Source organism: Chiloscyllium plagiosum, unplaced genomic scaffold, assembly GCF_037043375.1.
Source record: "Chiloscyllium plagiosum isolate Xiang-an unplaced genomic scaffold, Cpla_swu_hap1 HiC_scaffold_33, whole genome shotgun sequence".
Taxonomy (NCBI): Eukaryota; Metazoa; Chordata; class Chondrichthyes; order Orectolobiformes; family Hemiscylliidae; genus Chiloscyllium; species Chiloscyllium plagiosum.
The window spans coordinates 7529239-7549275 of record NW_028270171.1 but is presented as its reverse complement, the minus strand read 5'-3'; the positions used below and the strand labels follow the sequence as shown (position 1 = coordinate 7549275).

Here is a 20037-nt window from a genome sequence, read left to right as displayed (position 1 = left end):
GTTCAAAGACAGATGCCTAGGGTGCAGAATTCCCAACTTTCACAGCTTTTCAAGAGAAGAAAGTACTCCTTGTCTCAATCCTAAACAGCGGCCCTTTTCCCAGAGACTCTAACTCTCTGGAAAGGGCAAAATTAACCCCTGGTGGATTTGACTCCAGCCATTCTTGATGGGTTTCCTGTAAGTGTGATATTGACTGGTCTGGGAGGTGTAGGCAGATAAACTGGAACTGTACAATTGTGTAGATTGCGCATTCTGTTATTAACATGAGAGAAGTCTACAGCCTGGGATAATTCTGTTCCTGGCTTGGAACAGTGTGTTGTAGAATCATGACAGCAGAGAAGAAGACCATTAGCCCATTAGGCCTGACTTTGCTGTAACTAGTTTGAGGCTGTTATATTTCATGTCTGGGTCTGGGTTTTTTTTTCTTAATTCTTTTGTGAGATGTGAGCGTTTCTGGTGAGGCCAGCATTTGTTGCCCATCCCTAATTGCCCTTGAACTGAGGGTGGTTTGCGAGGGCCATTTCAGAGTCAACCATATTGCAGTGGGTCTGGAGTCACATGTCGCTCAGAGCAATTGAGGACAGGAGATTTCCTTCCCAAAAGACCATCACTGAACCTGCTGGGTTTTTAACAACAGTCAGTGATAGTTGTCATGGTCACTATCGTGGAATTAGTTTTGCATTTCCAATTATATAATTATATAATTGGAAATATATAAAAACATATAATAAAGAAAGAACCCACTCTACTCACTACTGCAGCCTTTGTATTGGACACACTTAAAACGATTAATTTATCTGATTCTGTGCTGTGAACTTCGCCCAAACAGGTTCCTCCAAGATTAGTTGTGAAATTCACCGTTTGTTAATTTTCCCAGACGCACTCCGATGTCCAGCGATACATGAATTCAAAACAGCAAAGGCAGTAACTGTGCAGGTTCTCTCTCTCTCTCTCTCTCTCTCTCTCTCTCCTGCACTGTCCTCACCATATGCTTCCTTTGTCTGTTCTTCTCCCTTTTAAAACTGCTGTTGTTTTAACTTTTTTTTTCCAAAGTTTCAAAACAGTGCAACAACATATAAAACAGTAATTGCTGCTCCTGGGATTCGAGGAAATTACCTCCAACACCTAAAATACCTCAAAAAAAGGAGCAGCTGTAACAGCCAGAAATTTCTTTTCTCGATCAGTTCTTTTGACGAAAGCTTCTCTCTTGCTAGAACTCCCTCAGCCGAGAGGACTCCCGAGAAGACAAACCCACCATCCAGTGCGAGACGTCTCCCCCTCCAACCCCCCGGGCTGTCCGGCTGGAACGGGTCAGCCAGGCCCTGCAGGCCAGTGCTCTGGAAGACAATCGGGAAGTCCGCAAGTAAGTGAAAGACTAAAATGCAAATGGAGGAACTCAGCCGGTCTGGCAGCATCTGTGGGGAGAGAATCGGAGTTGAGATTGTTGGCAATTAGGGTCCCTTTAAAACTGAGGTTCTCTAAAATGTCCTGTGCACCAGGGGACCTGATATAATGGCTGCTACTGCAGTAACTTGCCTTCCCCAAATGTACATATAGACAAAAGGAAGGTCTCAAGAATCACTTAAGTCATGATGTCACAATGAATTGACATCAGAGATTTATTTGGCGCCACATATTTAAGTCACCATAGACCTGGAGGGCTTCTCTCTCATTAAGGAGAGGTCACCACACCTCAGGTAAGAGGAGAGGTTGAGAAGGAGAGTCATTCATGGTAACCTCAATTGGTGTGGGAATTAAATGCACACTTTTGGCATCAATCTGCATTACAAACCAGCAGTCCGGTCAACTGAGCTATCTGACCCTCGAAAGGTAAAGTTGCCATAGTCCTACTAGTGCCCAGGGGTTTCCTCTCATTACAGAGGAATGACTGGTGGTGCTTTAACCTGAGGGTCACCATGCCTCAGGCGATGCAGTGTATGGGAAAATAGGAAGTTTTGTTCTTAGAAAAATAGACAAGTGATCTTCAGGTGAAGATGGGCAAGTGGGAATAATTATCCTGAAGTTCCAAGCAACTGTGCCATGTCCATTTGCCAGAAGGGTCCAGTTGGGTGACTGATACAGTGTAAACGACCAGCCTCTGGATGTAGAGAAAATCAACAAGAGCTCAGGAGTCTTCATCAGTCAGTCCTTGTTGGCACATTTCTTATCTGGGAGCTGTCTACTTCAGATAGAAGATAGCGCAGAAGAGATTAAGGCAAAAGCCAGGGAAGAGTTCCCTAACACTTCTACTGCCCTTCATAACTTTAATGAGGTTAACACATTCTATGTCAACTGCCCTTCCATCCTCTGGTATCAATGAACCATCCCCAATTGTTATCGTTGTATTTTTTAATGCCTAATGTACCATTTCTAAATTGGTGCTTCTTACCAAACTCAAGAAGCCATCTGAAGATTCCTTGGGAATGGTTTCCTATGTTGGGCAACAGCTGATGAACCTCCAAAATTTAACATGTTCAGAATCTAATCTGACCTCCCTTCAGAACTGGACAGGGAAAGTGATGGGTTTTATGTTGGAGGAAGAGAGGGAGGGGGGGACAGGAAGCAAATGGGACAATAGGAAAGGCAAAGGAAATTCTAATGATAGTAGGGAAAAAATATAGATGAAGTGTTAATGTATTAATGGCAAGTGTTTCTAACAGAAAACAGTTAAACTCTACTGAAAGCAAACTCATGCAAACAAGACTTTGAGGCAAGAGATATAATTACAATGGAGGGCAAAATTCATGGTCTGAAGTTATTAACTCAGTATTGAGTCTCAAAGACTGTAAAGTCTCTAAGTGGAAAATAAGGTGATGTTCCTCCAGCTTGTGTTATGCTTCACTGGAGCATTGCAGCGTGCCTGGGATAGGAATGTGAACACAAGGACAAGATTGTAAGTGAAAGACTGAGCAGACTAGGGCCCTTTACCCTGGAAGAGAGGGGCAGAAGGGTGACCTGATAGAGTGTTGAAAGTTGTGAAGGGGATTTTGATGGGGTAGATGTGGTGTAGGTGAAAGGCGAGAGCTGTAGAGTGCATGCATTGGCTGAGGCCCCCACAGAACCTCAGTAAGACTCAAACCTTCAGGAGCAGAGGAAGAGTGACAATAAAAACAAAGACTGAACACTTCAGAAAGAAAATAATGATAGAATTGTGATTCTAGTTATTTTAATCAACCTGTTTCGATGTACCTTCTGGAACAAGTGGGAATTGAATTTTCTGACCCAGAGGTAGGGACACTATCGTTACACCACAAGACTGTCTGAAACTCACAATTATATGGTGCGTTTACCAACCATTGGAATGGCATAAGAAATACTTTTTGAAGTACAGTCACTGTAGGAAACTTGGCAGCCAATTTGTGCACAGCAAGCTCCCGTGTGATACAACTGCATTGTTGGTTGATGGATAAATAATATCCAGGGCACTGGGTTGTGGGCGGCTTTGAAATTTTGTGGGGTGTTTCTACGGCTGCTGAGATGAAGGGCATGGGGCTGAATTAGTGTTAGTAGAGAGTGGTTCTGTCAGTGTACAGTTGTGGTCTTCCTACCTGAGGAAGGATGTTCTGGCGATGGAGGGGGTACAGTGGAGATTTAATAGACAGATTCCTGGGATGGTGCACTGACGTATGAAGACACTGGATCAGTTAGGACTAGAGTTTGGAAGAATGAAGGGGTGATCTCATTAAAAACTATAAAATTCCAAAAGGAGTAGACAGTATAAATGCAGGAAAGATGTTTCCAATGACGGAGATCATTGAGAATGTTCCTCAATGACCTTCCTTTCGTTGGGAAGGATGATCGCAATGACTGTCATTTGAGTCCAGAACCAGGGCTGACAGCCTAAGGATAGCTGGTTGGCCATTTAGACTTGAGATGAAGAGAAATGGCTTCACACAGAGAGCTGTGAGCCTGTTGCATTCTCTGCTACAGAAAAGCGAGGTCAAAACATTGAATGTTTTGAAGGAGTTGGATACAGTTCTTAGGCTTAAAGGGAAAAAAGTGAGGACTGCAGATGCTGGAGATCAGAGCTGAAAATGTGTTGCTGGAAAAACACAGCAGGTCAGGCAGCATCCAAGGAACAGGAGAATCGACGTTTCGGGCATGAGCCCTTCTTCAGGAATCCTGAGGAAGGGCTCATGCCCGAAACGTCGATTCTCCTGCTCCTTGGATGCTGCCTGGCCTGCTGCGCTTTTCCAGCAACACATTTTCAGCTTATGGTTAAAGGGACCCAAGGGTATACAGAGAAAGCAGGAACAGGGGATTGAGTTGGATGATCATATTGAAAGGTAGAGCAGACTTGGAGGGGCCGAATGGCCTACTATTTCTCCAGTTTTCTATGAAAGGCTGAGTTTGTTAATATTTATATGGCTCTGTCAGTTTGTCAGGTCTTCAAGATGGTCTTGGGAGCAGCAGCAGTAACAGCAGCCAAGACTCACTAAACAAAGTTCCCAAGAAGAAGAGCATCAAGTCATCCATTGGCCGGCTGTTTGGCAAAAAAGAGAAAGGACGAATTGGACACGGTGTCCGGGAGCCTTCTTCACAAGGTGGGTTTCATACTCTTGTTGTTCTATTTATTTTCTCCTTTACTGAGTCATGGGTTATGTGCATCCTTATCCAGTCTGGTGTAAGTGTGACTCCAGACTCTGAGAATGGGGGTTGATTCTTAACCACCCTCTGAAATGCCCCAGCAAGCCAATTGTTTCAACAGCATTGTCAATCTTGTCAGCCATGTCCACGTCCCAGGAAGAATAAATAAGTGAATCAACTGTGTTGCTGCGGGTCAGGGTTCACAGATGAACTGCATTTATAATACTTACAAGATCGCCCTGGGACGATTTGTTACATTTGTGGCGCTTTATAAACTAAATTTGTTGATGAGCAAAAATTGATACCTAGTCCCATCAGGATGTAATGGGTCAGGTGACCAAGAGTTGGGTCAAGGAGAGAGGTTTTAAACAATGTCTTAAAGGAGAAGTTTGTACAGGAGAGGCCATTTTGGAACTGAAGCCTCAGTCATTGGGCAGGTCGGGATGGAGGTTTAGAGAGGTTGAAAGATGTCCAACAGGGCAGGATGAACACAGATCTCAAAGTGAGGAGATAGTAAGGGTAGGAGTGTCCCAGTCAGTGGAAGAAGGTCCCAGTGAGGGGAGGGAGTCCCAGGGAGGCGAGGGGTTACCAGGGTGCAGGGGAGGGTCCCAGTGAGGGGAGAGAGGTCCAGAGAGGCAATGGGTTACAAGGGTGAAGGGGAGGGTCCCAGTGAAGGGACCGAGGCCCCAGCAGGGGGAGGATGGTTCCAGAGAGGGGAGGGGAGGTGCCACAGAGGGAGGGAGTGTTCCAGGAGGGGAATGGAGGTTCCAGCAAGGTGATGGGGAGTTTCAGCAAGGCGAGGGGGGGTTACAGTGAGGGAGGGAGAGGAGGAGGGTTCCAGTAAGTGGGGAAGGGCCTTATGGTTACAGGATGTGAGAGAGGAGAAGGGGAACAAAATCATGGAGGGACTACAGCACAGATCATTGGAACTCAACTCTCAAACTAAGCAGAGGGAGATCCTTGCTTTGGCAAGGGTAAATGGATCAGCTCAAATGTGATGCAATGAATGGCCCCCAGTGCTGTAATCTTCTTGGTTCTCTCATTCTGTGAAGCAGCTGGAACTATGTGTTTATTGTGGGATATGTCTCATCCAACTTGGGTCAGCCACTCATTTTCTGAACAGAGAGTGGAACAGTTTGGATGTGCACTGGAGCCCAGCAGCTGAGAGGTGTGTGTGTGTGTGTGTGAATATAAAGGTAGCTCTTGGCTTGTGTCTCTCGCCCTCTCTCTATACTCCAGATGCAGGATGCTAATGCATTGTGTTTTACCTCTTCTTCAGCTGGAACGCCAGATACAGAGATGTCTTCTCAAGACCCCATGGGACTCTCGAAATTGGGAGGACCAGTGGACAAGGACCGGAGAAATAAGAAAAAGTAAGTGTGTGCCTGACTCGTACTGTTGGGAAATTAGATTCCTCTTGTTCACTCATACTCATACAGTCTGGTACACAGAGACCCGGTCTCTGGGCAGTGTGACTCCGGGAGTGTTAGACTCCAGTTCCTAGTTTCTCTCAGCTACTGACAGCAGTGTGTAAATCAGTGATATTAAGCCTTTGATTCTCCAATTTGTAATTCTTGTGCCTGTCAGCAATTCTATTCCAATTTATGAGATAATATCCTTTGAAAATGAATTTGTTACTGTTCTACCCCATTAAAATACATCTTTGTGTTTGTTATGGTACACTGATTACAGATCCTCCCCCTTCTCTCTCCTCTGTCCTGTGTGAAGTGGTTGAGTTTAGTACTATCATCAAACCTGCTCATAATGCCACACCTTGTCCATATTAAATGCTGCGGCGGGGGGAGCGACATGTCTGCATTTACATCTATGAAGCTTTGACTACTAATAAAAAAATCACCTTTTTTAAAGCATTCCTTTTGATATAGAACTCAGTAACACATCCGAAGCCCAGCCTGAGATTTAATTAATTTACTTTCAAGAATGCCTTTTCTCAGTCAGTAGCTCTCACATGCCATTAAGTTAGAAGGTAGTGGGTTATCAGCAGGCTGAGATGCTGGCACAATGCCAATGTCACTGGGCTAATCAGCAGATTCACAGATGGGGGAAATGCGTACAATCCCCATCACAGCAGCTGTAGAATTTAAATGAATAAATCTGGAATGTAAAGCTATCTCAATGATGGGAACTGTGACAACAATCATCAGTTGTTATTAGTGTCATTTTAGTTCACTAATGTCCCTTTACCTGTCTGACCTCCACGTGACTCCAGACTTTCAGCACTGGGGTTGCCCCCTTTAATTGCTTTCTGAATTAGCTTTAATAGTTCATAGGCATTTAGGAACAGGCAACAAAAATGTTGATCTTGCCAGTGATGCCCAGGAAAGAATAAAAGGAAAAAAAACCCTCCCGTTCCAGAGACTTGAGCACAATAAGTCAGGAGTGCCGACTGTCATGCATGCCATCTTCCTCAGTGTCAAACCCAGCTCCTATCTCCCCCCTCAGTCAAATGTAAGAAAGTCACTAATTTAAAGACATGCCAGTGAATCCAAGATTTCTTCCTCCTTCCCCCATCAAGATAAACAAGGATAACTTTTGCCTTAACGTGTGCCATGGGTGAAATTTAAATTTTCAAGAAATATAATTGCAGTGGAGCTTCAGATGTCAAACCAAAGTTGATTAGGGGCAAATTTTCACAAAGTTGATCATTAAAGTGAAGAATGTGTTATCAGAGAACTGCACCAAAACCAATCAAATAGAGGAAGGAGGACCTTGTGAAACAGAAATGCTAGCACAGACCAGCTGGGCTGAATAGCCTTTTTCTGCAAGGTTCTCTTTTTGCCTTTAATTCTTTTTTGGACGCGCTCTCGGTGAATGATTAAATCTTTTGTCTTCCAGGCACGAACTGTTGGAGGAGGCGTGTCGTCAGGGTCTCCCATTTGCTTCCTGGGATGGTCCCACCGTCGTGGCTTGGCTCGAGGTGAAAGCATGGCATTTCCATTTTCATGTCCATTCTCCGAGAGTAGGAGAAGGCTGAGGAGAGGAACTGAGCACTCAGAGTTGGAATGGAACCTCAGTCAGCACGCATCCATCCCGCTCCACTTGTCTTTAAGTCGTAGAGCTGTACAGCACGGAAACAGACCCTTTGATCCAACTCATCCATGCAGACCAGATATCCTAGACTGATCTAGTCCCATTTACCAGCATTTGGCCCATATCCTTCTAAACCCTTCCTATTCATATACCCATTCAGATGCCTTTTAAATATTGCAATTGTACCAGCCTCCACTATTCCTTTGGCAGCTCATTCCATACACGCACCACCCACTGCATGAAAAAGTTGCCCCTTAGGTCCCTTTTAAATCTTTCCCCTATCCTGGAGAAAAGAACTTGGCTGTTCACCCTATACATGTCCCACATGATTTTATAAATCTCTATAACGTCATCCTTCAGCCTCTCTCTACAACTCAAGCCCTCCAACTCTGGTAACATTCTTGTAAATCTTTTCTGAACCCTTTCAAGTTTCGCAATATCCTTCTTATTGGCAGGGAGACCAGAACTGAATACAGATTCCAAAGGTGGACTAATCATGTCCTGTACAGTTGCGACATGATCTCCCAACTCCTATACTCAATGCACTGACCAACAAAGGAAAGCATATCAAATGCCTTCTTCACTATCCTACCTGTGGCCCCACTTTCAAGAAATTATGAATCTGCACTCCAAGGTCTCTTTGTTCAGCAACACTCCTCAGGACCTTACCATTAAGTGTATAAGTCCTGCCTTGATTTGCCTTTCCAAAATGTAGCACCTCAATTTGTGTAAATTAAATTCACCAGCCCTTCAGCCCATCTGTTCAAGGTCCCATTGTATTCTAAAATAATCTTCTTCGCTGTCCACTACACCACCAATTTTGGTGTCATCTGCAAACTTACTAATCAGGGTTCAGGGTTCATTCTAGGGATGTAGGTGTTACTGACAAGTCCAGTGTTTATTGCTGATCCCTAATTGCCCTTGGGAAGGTGGTACTGAGCTGCATTGCAGACTAGCCTGGTGAAGATGCTCCACCAGTGCCACTGATGGGGTTGCAGGAGTTTGATTGAGTGTCAGCAAGTCATGTCCTGATTGAAATGCTGGGGAGTTCCCAGTTCATGAAGCCAGGAACAGGTCATTCAGCCACTCGAGCTGTGCTAATCCAAGTAGACTATATTTTAATTCCCCTTTGGTTCTGAAACCACTTGACAAAAGTCTACCACTCTGCGTTTGGACATTTCAGTTGAATTCCAACCACAGCACCTTTTTGGAGTGAATTCTCGGTTTTTCAGTGCTCTTCGTGTGAAAATGGACTTTACTCCTAAACAGCTTGACTCTGATTTTCAAGACCCATGACATTCAAATTGATGACATATGTAGTTTTTTTTTAAAAAAAAGTGGGAAGGTAAAGTCACCAGAGTCCTTGAGAGAGATGTCTGGTGATGGTTTAACCTGAGGGGCACCACACCTCAGGTGAGGAGACAGATTGAGAAGGAGAGACATGAATGGTCTTGACCAGATAGACGTGGAAAGGACTATCCTCCTGTGGGTGAGTTTAGAAGAAGAGAGCACTATTCTAAAAGGGAGTTCCCTAAATTATAAACACAGACCAAGAAACAGTTTGTAGCCTGGGGTGGTGGGATTTTCTATAAACAGTTGGTATACGCTAATATTTTATTGAAAGTGTTTCTTTCTGTCTAGCTATGGGTTGGGATGCCCGCATGGTATGTGGCAGCTTGTCGTGCCAATGTGAAGAGTGGAGCCATCATGTCAGCTTTGTCTGACACTGAGATCCAACGCGAAATTGGAATCAGCAACCCCCTGCACCGATTGAAGCTGCGATTGGCCATCCAGGAAATGGTGTCACTAACCAGTCCATCAGCACCCACCATCTCTCGAATGGTAATGGGATTTTATTGACTTTGTCCATCACTTCCTAAGTCCCAAATGCTCCTCGGGAATGTGCGCTTTGCTTTGTTCCAGATTGTTCTCTGTAGTTGTGCTGCTCAGTCCCTTGCACAGAGAACGAAGTATAGATTTCAGTTCATAATTCCCCCTCCTGGTTCAATTAATCAACTCTCCAAAGCCCTTCCTTTACGTCAATTGATCCTCTGCTTTAATTAATGCTTAATATGTGCTGTTAACCCCTCACTCTATGCCCCCTTTCTCTCTCATTCCCCTTTTCTCTGTCATTGTTCTTCTCTCTCATCTTGGCTCCATCTTTTTTCTTTTCCTCTCTTTTTTTCCTCTCTCTCTCTTTATTTCTTTCATGCTTTATTTATGTCTTTCTTTCTTTCTTTTGTCTTTCCTACTTTTCCTCTCTCTTTCCTTCTCCCTCTCTCTCTCTTTCTCTCATCATAGTTTAAAAAGCAGTGGACAAGATATCTCTTTAGGGAGAAGTTTACATACACCTCAGTCTCTTGACATTGTGAAGTTTCTGAAGCTGTGTCTCCATTTTGTTTTCTCTCTCTCTCTCTCGGTTGCTCCCTTTTCTGACCTTTGATTCGACTGGGTATTCCTGGATTCTGTGACCAGAACACGGGCAACGTCTGGGTAACACACGAGGAGATGGAAACCCTGACAACATCGACAAAGACGGTGCGTTGGTAACATCTCAACATTTCTGTTTGCCCTTGAGGACATGGCCTCATGCTAATTGAAGAACCATTTGTTCCATAAGGACCTGGTGCCAGGAAGTCCGTTCACAACGGCGTAAAAATTAGGTGCAGGCTATTCGATAAAATCATAGCTGATTTAACTATGGTCTCAACTCCATTTTCCCTCCCCTGCTCCCCTTAAATTTTGACTGCCGTGTCAATGGAAAATCTCTCTAACTTGGAATAGACTCATCAGTTTAAGCTTCACCTCTCTCTGAGGAAGATGATTCACAGCTTAACCATCCTCTGGGAGGAAAAAGTCTTGTTAATGATTTGCATGAAGGAACTGAGGGCATTGTGCTAGGTTTGCAAATAACACAAAGATGGGGAACAGGTAGTGTTGAGAAAGTGGAAGAGGCTACGTAAGGACTTGGTCAGGCTACAAGAGTGGGCATAGAAGTGACAGATGGAATATAATGTGGGAAAGTGAGGGGTTATGCACTTTGGAAGGAAGAATAGAGAATTTAGAGTGTTTCTAAATGGGGAAAGGCTTCAGAAATCTGAAGCACAAAGGGAGTTGGGAGTCCTGGTTCAGTATTCTCTTAAGGTTAACATGCAAGTAAGACAAATGCTATGTTGACATTCATTAAAATAGGGCTAGAATACAAGAGCAGAAATGTACTGCTGAGGCTGTATAGGCTCTGGTCAGACTGTATTTGGAATATTGTGAGCAGTTTTGGGCCCTGTATCTAAGGAAGGATGTGTTGGCATTGGAGGGGGGTCCAGAAAAGGCATACATGAATAATTCCTGGGATGAAGGGCCTGTCATATGAGGAACGTGTTGAGGACTGTACTTGATTGAGTTTAAAAGGGTGAAGGGGATCTGATTGGAACTTAGAGAGGCCTGGATAGAGAAGGTGTGGATAAGATCTTTCCATTAGTAGGACAGCCTAATACCGGAGGACACAGCCTCAGAGTGAAGGCACAACCCTTTAGAACTGAGATGAGGAGGAATTATTCAGCCAGAGGGTGGTGAATCTGTGAAACTCATTTCCACAGTGAGCTGTGGAGGCCAAGTCATTAAGTGTCTTTAAGACAGAGGGAGATAGGTTCTTGATTGATAAGGGGATCAAAGGTTATGGGAAGAAGGCAGAATGGTTTTAAGAAGGTTATCAGCTGTGCACGAATGATAAAGCAAACTTTTGATATGCTGAATGGCCTAATTCTGCTCCTGTTTCTTATGGTCTTAAATGAGAGACCCTTCATTTCTAAACTGTATTTCCTAGTTCTAGACTGCTGCCCCCTGTCATCACCAAAGGGAAACAGCATCCCCTGGGTCGAGTCCTTTCATGACCTTGTATTTTAATAAGATCGCCTCCCATTTTTCTAGAACCATACAAAACAGACTGAGCCTCGTCAACCTTTCCTCTTAAGATGTTTCACCGAATCACAGAAGTGTTATGCCATAGAAGGCAATTCAGCCCATCTTGTCTGCACTGGTTCTTCAAGTGAGCATCATTGCCAAGTGCTGATCTCCTGGTTTCTCCCTGTATCCTTGCACATTGCTTCTATCCAATAAATCATCCAATACTCTTTTTAATCTTTGGCAGAATCTCCCCTCTCAGTGGTGCTTTTTGATTTGAATTTGATTATTTGTTCCGGATGTTGCAACTTTTACCATGACCCAGATGATGAGGAGGAGGAGCCAGTTCCATCTGACATAGGAGGAGCACTGCACTCAAATGCTTTCAGGGTTCAGAAATATTTCATTTCAGTGTGTTTCAGTTCATTGGGAATAAATCTAAATTATAATTGTGTTTGAGATGTTCCCCAAAGGGACAATAGTAATATGGCTCTGTTGCGGTGGCTAACTCACTAGTGGACATCTGGCTTCTCGGAAACCAGGCATTGGTTTAAATTTGCCCATTCTACCCTTGGTGTCTTTTCCATGGCAGTGTTTGACCAATCAGAGTCAAGTTGCCAACCAATCAGTACCCTTTCCTCAATATAAATTGTTGTTCCCATTTGAAATGTTTGTTATTCTTGTGATTGTGTCCTGATATGTCCAAGATTTTGACTGCATGTCTCCTTTTGTTAGCAGTTTGTCTATTTTTGTTCCTTCTCTGGCGTTCAGTCACGCTCCCTGTGGTGCTTTCTGCTTAGTAAGAGAGCAGTGATTTGGGCAGAAGGATGTGAGCCCATGGTGATTGATATTCAATGTTTTACTGCTTCCCTTCCTATGATTTGGGAACTCATAATCTTGTCTCTTCTTTACTAACAGAAAATCATGCAGTTCCTTTGTTCTACATTAAAGTCCGTGGTGGACTCTGTTCTCCCTCCCTCTCTCATAAATTGTTCAACAATTCAACCACATTCGTACTCCAAGAAAGCATTAGGCAAAAGTGGGTACTGCAGATGCTGGAAATCAGAGTCTAGATTAGAGTGGTGCTGGAAAAGCACAGCAGGTCAGGCAGCATCCGAGGAGCAAGAAAATCATTGCCTAATAGTCTGTTTTTCCAGTGAGATCTTTTTGCTTGAGCTTTACTTCTCAAAGACTGTACCAAACAAGGTAAAATAAATTCCAGGATCGAAACCCACAGAAGCATAAGCCCCTCTGTTGAAGAAAGTTTTTAAATATTTGTCAATCTCTCTGGAGTGAAGATCCAGAGATTAATTAAGATTGGAGGCAGAGGATAATTAGACCAAGATTAAAATTTGACGTGCTGTCCTTATTCTGGCATTTTTCCATTTTAAGTCCTGTGTGCACTAATGAAGGGCTAATGCCCAAAACGTCGATTCTCCTGCTCCTTGGATACTGCCTGACCTGGTGTGCCTTTCGAGCACCACACTCTCAGCGCACATTTTGAATTATGTAAACATGCCACGCTGTAATTACGACATACAGCCAGTTGGGGATGCTGTTTGGTGTTTCAGTTAATTTAATGGTGACAGTATTATTTCACAGTTGCGAAGATTATATGGTTAATTTCCATAGGGACACAGGAACGTATAATAGAAGGAGGTTGGTGGGTGTGAAGATGAAATTATTGTGGATTATTTTATGACAAGTTGAAGAAAATTATTGTATTTCCTGGCCACAGAATGAAAACATTGTGAGCCATCTTGTAACTTGCTCATGCTACTTATTAAGAGGGCAGCTTCGAAGTGTCACACCAGGGCTAAGTATCATTAGAACACACTCATTCACTGAAGGGAGAAAGGGAAGGGGGATTCATAATGGCCTGTACTCTTCCTTTGTATCTCAAACCCCTATGGTTCAGTGGATTCCACACTCTGGAATCATCAGTTTCTGGGTTCACGACACACTCCAGGACTTGCGCACCAAAACCCAGCTTCAAAGCCTAGTCCCAGTACTGAGGGAGTGCCACACTACTTTAGGTGCTAGTTTTTGAGTCAGCTTATAAACCAAGATCTGCTGTACCAGTTTGGGTGGATATACATTAACACACAGTATTATTTCAAAGAAGAGCAGGGGAGTTCTCCCCAGTGTCCTGGCTGACAATTTATCCCTCAAATCTCATCTCTCTCACACAAGAAAAATGAAATTCTCTGGTCTTCATCACATTCCTAGAAATTCCTGCATGAGCAGAAGGACACTTCTTCTCAACCTGCCCCCTCACCTGAGGAGTGGTGACTCTCAGGTTAAACCACCACCATCCATTTCCCTCTCTAATGAGAGAGCAGCCTTATGGCCTGGTAGGACTTTGGCACCTTATCACATTTCTGTTTGTGGGATCTTGATGTGAACAAATCAGGCCACATCACAACATGACCACACTTTGAAAGCACCCAATTGGGTCATTCAGAGGCCACGGTAAAGAGATTTTTAAATAAATACAAACCCATTTGCTGATGTGGTGTACGAGTGTATTCAAAACAACATAATGCAACTCAACTTGAGATGGACAGTGCCAGACTGACATCATCCCAAAAGGAAATAAATACCTGAACCATCTTGGCTCTTTGTGTTAGGTAATCCTGGCCAGAAACTCCCACCGACGTTCACGACAGATGTAAGGAAGTATCAGTGAGATGGTGGAAGCTTAACAGTGCAGGTCCTAACTGAGACCAAACACGGAGAATGCTGGAGAAACCCGGGAGGTCTGGCAGTATCTGTGGAGCGCTAAACAGATTTAATATTTTGAGTCCAATGTGACTGTTGTTCAGAACAGTTCCAAAGCATAGTCATGTTGGACTCAAAATGTTAACTCTCCACAGATGCTGCCAGAACTGCTGCATTAATTTGCTTTTTGAATCATTAATCTGGGCCTGTTTTGCATCTTATAAATATAAATCAGTTGGAGGAGATGTAGGCCACTCGGTCCCTCAAGTTTGCTGCAACATTCAGTCAGACCACATCTTCCACTTCAATCCTACTTCCCCTCCAGATCCCTGTGCCCCTTAATCCACTCGGTAACTCTTTCACCTGTGGAATGTAGCACTAACGTACATGCTAACACTGTACTAACTGTTTTCTTGCATCCTTTCATCTCCTGCCTCACTAACCTTTAACCTCTCCGACGATAGGAGGCCAAGGAAATCAGCTGGGACCAGGTGGGTTCTCCAGTTTTCTTTTAAAGTGATCTATTTAAATCTAGTTTAAGATGTTGTGGTTTGGGGGCAGCTTGCTTGGGTGGCTGGACTGCGGTGCACAGCAGAGTGGGTTTGAGCTCCCTATTGGCTCAGTCCTGCCTCCTCACCTTAACCCCACAGTGGCATCTTTGCATCACCTGTGACTAACAATCCACAACCACCTGATGAAGAGGCAACGCCTAGAAAGCTAGTGCTTCCAAATAAACCTGTTGGACTATAACCTGGTATTGTGTGATTCTTAACTTAATCCTCAGAAAATAAGGTTGCATCATGGAGAGGGAAAGAGAGATATTGGACATGGGGAAACATTGTATTTGACACACTGGAGAAATGGATGAGGGAATCATGTTGCTATGGACCTCTTGCCACCAGGGATTTTAAAAAAAATTTGTTTCTGTGAGAAAGGGCCACATTTGTTGCCCATCCCTAATTGCCCTGGAGAGCAGTGAAGAGTCAATCACATTGCTGTGGGACTGGATAAACTGGGGCTGAAGCAAATAAGGCCAATTAGTTTCTTACCCTGAAGGATATTTGTGAATTCAATGGGATTTTGTGAAAATCAATGATAATCTTGGGGTCGCAGAATTGAATTGTTTAAATTAATTAATTTTGTTTTAAATTGATAATTTAAATTCGGCAGAAGTGGTACTTCAGATGCTGGAGATTAGAGTCAAGATTAGAGTGATGCTGGAAAAGCACAGCAGGTCAGGCAACATCCAAGGAGTAGGAAAATCGACGTTTTGGGCAAAAGGAATCCTGCTGAAGGGCTTTTTGCCTGAAACATTGATCTTCCTGCTCCTCAGATGCTGCCTCTGCTGTGCTTTTCCAGCACCAGTCGAACCTTCATTTAACTTACCCCAGTTGCTGTAGTGGGATTTGAACCTGCATCTTTGGCTGTTGTATTGACTGGTCCAGTGACATTACCACTACACCACAATGGTCTTTATTAAAACCACCTCCAGCTGGTCCCTATATTGTTGAATGTTGCCTAGGCTGCACCTTGTTGCTGATGGAGCCTCCAATGACAAAACCCTGATATGCTTGTGAAGGAAGGTCGAGGAGAAATACCAAAATGGGGAAATTAAAATACAATCCTCCTAATATACACTTGTGTCGAATTCGTAATGCTCCTGTGAAACCTCTAGGGATGCTTCACCAACTGTAGGTGCTATACAGATGGAAGTTATCAATTCATGTCAGTGCATTCAATAGCTGATTCGTTCAGAACACCTTTGATGTTGTGTTGCCTTTGACCCTGCACAAACACTTTGATCTATATATGGGTGTCAGTGAATCTGTGACAACCCTTGGTGAGTTTGTGAGAGGGGTTTGCTGACCTTCCTTTGAACGTATGGCTTATTGCTTTGGGGGCCACTTTAATTCTGAAGTATTGATCTTTTTAGATCTTGGCGTATGGTGACATGAACCATGAGTGGGTGGGGAATGATTGGCTGCCCAGTCTTGGACTCCCGCAGTATCGGAGTTACTTCATGGAGTCGCTGGTCGATGCCCGCATGTTGGACCATCTGACCAAGAAGGAATTGCGAGGCCAACTGAAGATGGTTGACAGTTTTCACAGGTATGGTTTTCCTGCAGCCCCTCAATTGGCATTATCAATATGATACATACAGTTCAAGCTGTCACTCAGCACTGCCTTGAAAACGGACACACAGTGCAGTCCTTCATGTGGGCACAAGCCCAGGGACTACCCTAGCTCTCCTGTTATATTGATTCCCAGCTTTTTGGTGAGGTATGAAACTGGATAGTTTTTTTTTATTTGATACTGGGTTTAATCACAGAATGCAGTATTACATATGCCCATTTCCACCCTCCAAACCCGGTGACCCAGCAGTCTCTCTCTATAAATAAGTTGGGTACAAATTAATGTCCCCTACTTACAAATCTCAACAATATGATGAACATACCATTAACAATGCAATTCTGAAGAAGTGACTGCACCCAAAATGTTGATTCTGCTTTCTCTCCACAGATGCCGCCAGACTTGCTGAATTTTTCCAGTAATTTGTATTTTGTTTAATGGCATTAACATTTCAGGCTTCACCATCAATAAGAACATTACTGAACCTGATTAGCTCCTTGCTGTTTTGGAATCTTGCTCTGCACACTTTGGTGGCTTCACTTCCCGGAACTGCAACAGCGGTTGATACTTCAGAAGTACCTCACTGGTTGCAAAAGTTTCACGGGAGGGGAGGGGTGCGGAGAGGCACTATATAATTGCAGGTTTCAGTAGAAGACAGCACAGCTCCACAGTTTGTGTTTGTTGTGTGTGGGTCGCATCATGTGTGATCTGGACGCCTCTGTGTTGCAGAATCAGTCTCCACTATGGCATCATGTGTCTGAAGCGGCTGAACTACAACAAGAAGGAGCTAGAGAGCAAGAGGGAGGGGAGTCTCATTCAGCTGAAAGGTGAGTGCGTCACTGCTGTTGCTGTGTGAAACATGCCGGCTGAGGTTAACCAGCTCGAGGTGTTCAGCAGAACTTCATCTCTTGGCAAGACGATACCACGTGCAGAAGGCAAAGATGGAGAAAGTGGTGCTGAGAAAAAACCATAAGAACCAGGAATAGGCCGTTTAGCCACTTGAGCCTGCTCTGCCATTCAATAGTATCATAGCTGATCTCACCTCAGGCTCAAATCCACTTTCTGCCTGCTCCCCATAGACCTTTAACCCATTACTAATAAACAATCTCTCTCCTCCTTAAACTTATTCAATGTCCCAGCATCCACCACACTCTGGGGCAGTGAATTCCACAGATTCACAACCCTTTCAGAAAAGCCATTCTTCCTCATCTCTGTTTTAAATCAGCAGCCCCTTATCCTAAATTTGTGACCTCTCGTTCTAGATTGGTCCACATCCTTGCTACATCCATTTTGTCATCCTATATACCTCAATTAGATCTACTCTCATTCTCTGAGGAGAAAGTGAGGTCTGCAGATGCTGGAGATCAGAGCTGGAAATGTGTTGCTGGAAAAGCGCAGCAGGTCAGGCAGCATCCAGGGAACAGGAGAATCGACGTTTCGGGCATAAGCCCTTCTTCCTGAAGAAGGGCTTATGCCCGAAACGTCGATTCTCCTGTTCCCTGGATGCTGCCTGACCTGCTGCGCTTTTCCAGCAACACATTTCCAGCTCTACTCTCATTCTCTTCAACTCAAGTAAGTAATAGGCCTAAACTGCTCAATCTCTCCATCAGACAAATGAATCATCTCTGGAATTAATCTGGTAAACCTTCTCTGAACTGCCTCCAACACAATTACATCCTTCTCTAACGTACAGCGAATGCATTAATAGGCTCAGGCAACAATACCACTAGCCTATCACCTTTCCCCATTAGAAGTCATTTAAACAAAAATTTGTGGTCACCTTCAATGAGACTATTTTTATATTTTGCATTTATTAATTGAATTCACATTCCCCCAGCTGTTGTTTTGGGATTTGAAGTTGTGTCCTGAGACCATTAGCCTGAGCCTCTGGATTACTAGTCCAGTAACAGTACCATGACATCAAAATATCCCGCTTGACTGGCATATATCCTGGGGTCCCCACTCTTGCCTTGCCCATAATTGGAATAATCTCCTCTGCATCACCCTTTACAACATTTATTAACCTCTTCTTGATTTTCTCTTTTTCTGGGGAGTTCCAAATTTCTGCATCCAAGCTTTTTTAATGGAAGCACCCTATGTAAACATGTCACACTGTCATTACAGTCACTTGCCAATAGAGGTGCTGTAACACCACTGCAAGAGAGGATGGAATTGCAGTCATGAAAAGCTTCATAGTGACACATCCCTCAAACAATAGACCATCCAATCAATATGATGCTCTGTGAGAGTTTGCTTTGCATAGTTTAGGCCTCGTAAGTTTCCTATGTGACAAGCAGGACTACACTTCAAAGTACTTTGTTAGCTGTTCGAGTGTCCTTGGCCATTCTGAGCTCTCACTCACCTCCTCCAGTCCTACAGACTGCCAAGGTCTGACATCCTCCAATGCTAGCCTCTTGCACATAACCAACATTAGCAGCCATGCCTTCAACATGAGAATACCTTCCATCCCTCTCTTTTTTAGGACAATCCTTAACATCAATCTTGTTAATTAAGCTTTTAAGCAATTGTCCTACTATGTCCTACTGTTGTTTGGTGTCAAATTTGATTTGATTATGTTCTTGTGAAGTTTTCTGCGAAACTTTATGATGTGAAAAAAATGTACACTGTAACCTTGCTACTCTGGACTGGAGTAAGAAAGTTATGGATCCCAAACTATTTCGCTGAATCATAAACATCTTTAATTAGTAATTTTTTCTTTCATTTCTTATTTAGCCAAATCTTTCACATGTAAGAGTCTGTGAAAGAGTCTTTATGCTAGAGTCTGTTAAAAAAAATTCCCAAAAAGCGGTGTTTACAAAACAAAAGCATCCACTCCCTCCACCACTGACACTCAGTTGCAGCAGTGTGTACCATCTACAAAATGCAATGCAGAAGTTCACCAAGACTCCTCAAGCACCTTCTAGATTCACAACCACTTCCATCTCGAAGGACAAGGACAGTAGGTACATGGGAACTCCACCACCTGCAAGTTCCCCTCCAAGCCACTCACCATCCTGACTTGGAAATATATTACCGTTCCTTCCCGAACAGCATTGTGGGCCTACCTAAAGCACGTGGACTGCAGCCATTCAAGAAGGCAGCTAACCACCACTTCTCAAGGGCAACTAGGGATGGGCTATAAATGCTGTTGAAAGAGGAAATGAAAATAGAAATTCCAGACTGGAAAGGTTACACTCGAGAAATATTAGTGTTAGGAGAGTTGGTGTTGGACGTATTGGGCCGAAGGTCCTGTTTCCATACTGTAGGGAAGCTAATCTAAAGAAAAATTCCACAAGCCCCCTTCACCTGGAATCAGAATGTGATGTTAACGGGTTAGAGTTACATGTACAATTTCACATGTTTCTCTTCCTGTCCTTTCCAGATGTGATGGTGTGGACAAATGATCGAATGATGGGCTGGGTGCAGGACATTGGGCTGAAGGAGTACAGCAGTAACTTACAGGAGAGTGGGGTCCACGGGGCACTCATTGCGCTGGATGACACCTTCGATCATAATGATGTTGCCTTACTCCTGCAGATCCCAATGCAGAACACGCAGGTAGGTGGTGAACTGAGTTCAGCATGGGCTGTGCCTCTTAACGTCCGTGGGATGTTGGCATCACCGGCAAGACTGGCATTTGTGGCCAAT

At 43.9% G+C, this 20037-nt stretch overlaps 1 protein-coding gene across 6 annotated transcripts in view; it reads left to right on the top strand.

The window, feature by feature from the left end:
* LOC122542170 (liprin-alpha-3) overlaps positions 1–20037 on the top strand; it is a 143136-nt gene that overhangs the window by 104548 nt on the left and 18551 nt on the right. For 4 of the 6 annotated variants that reach the window (XM_087978251.1, XM_087978252.1, XM_043679596.2 and 1 more), the window contains 10 exons: positions 1215–1363; positions 4378–4544; positions 5867–5960; positions 7444–7525; positions 9280–9480; positions 10114–10176; positions 14724–14750; positions 16193–16368; positions 17119–17216; positions 19772–19947. In XM_087978251.1, coding sequence (XP_087834377.1) covers positions 1215–1363; positions 4378–4544; positions 5867–5960; positions 7444–7525; positions 9280–9480; positions 10114–10176; positions 14724–14750; positions 16193–16368; positions 17119–17216; positions 19772–19947 — 1233 coding nt within the window. The remainder of the gene's footprint in view (positions 1–1214; positions 1364–4377; positions 4545–5866; positions 5961–7443; positions 7526–9279; positions 9481–10113; positions 10177–14723; positions 14751–16192; positions 16369–17118; positions 17217–19771; positions 19948–20037) is intronic. The other 2 variants (XM_087978253.1, XM_043679600.2) reach the window with 1 other exon arrangement.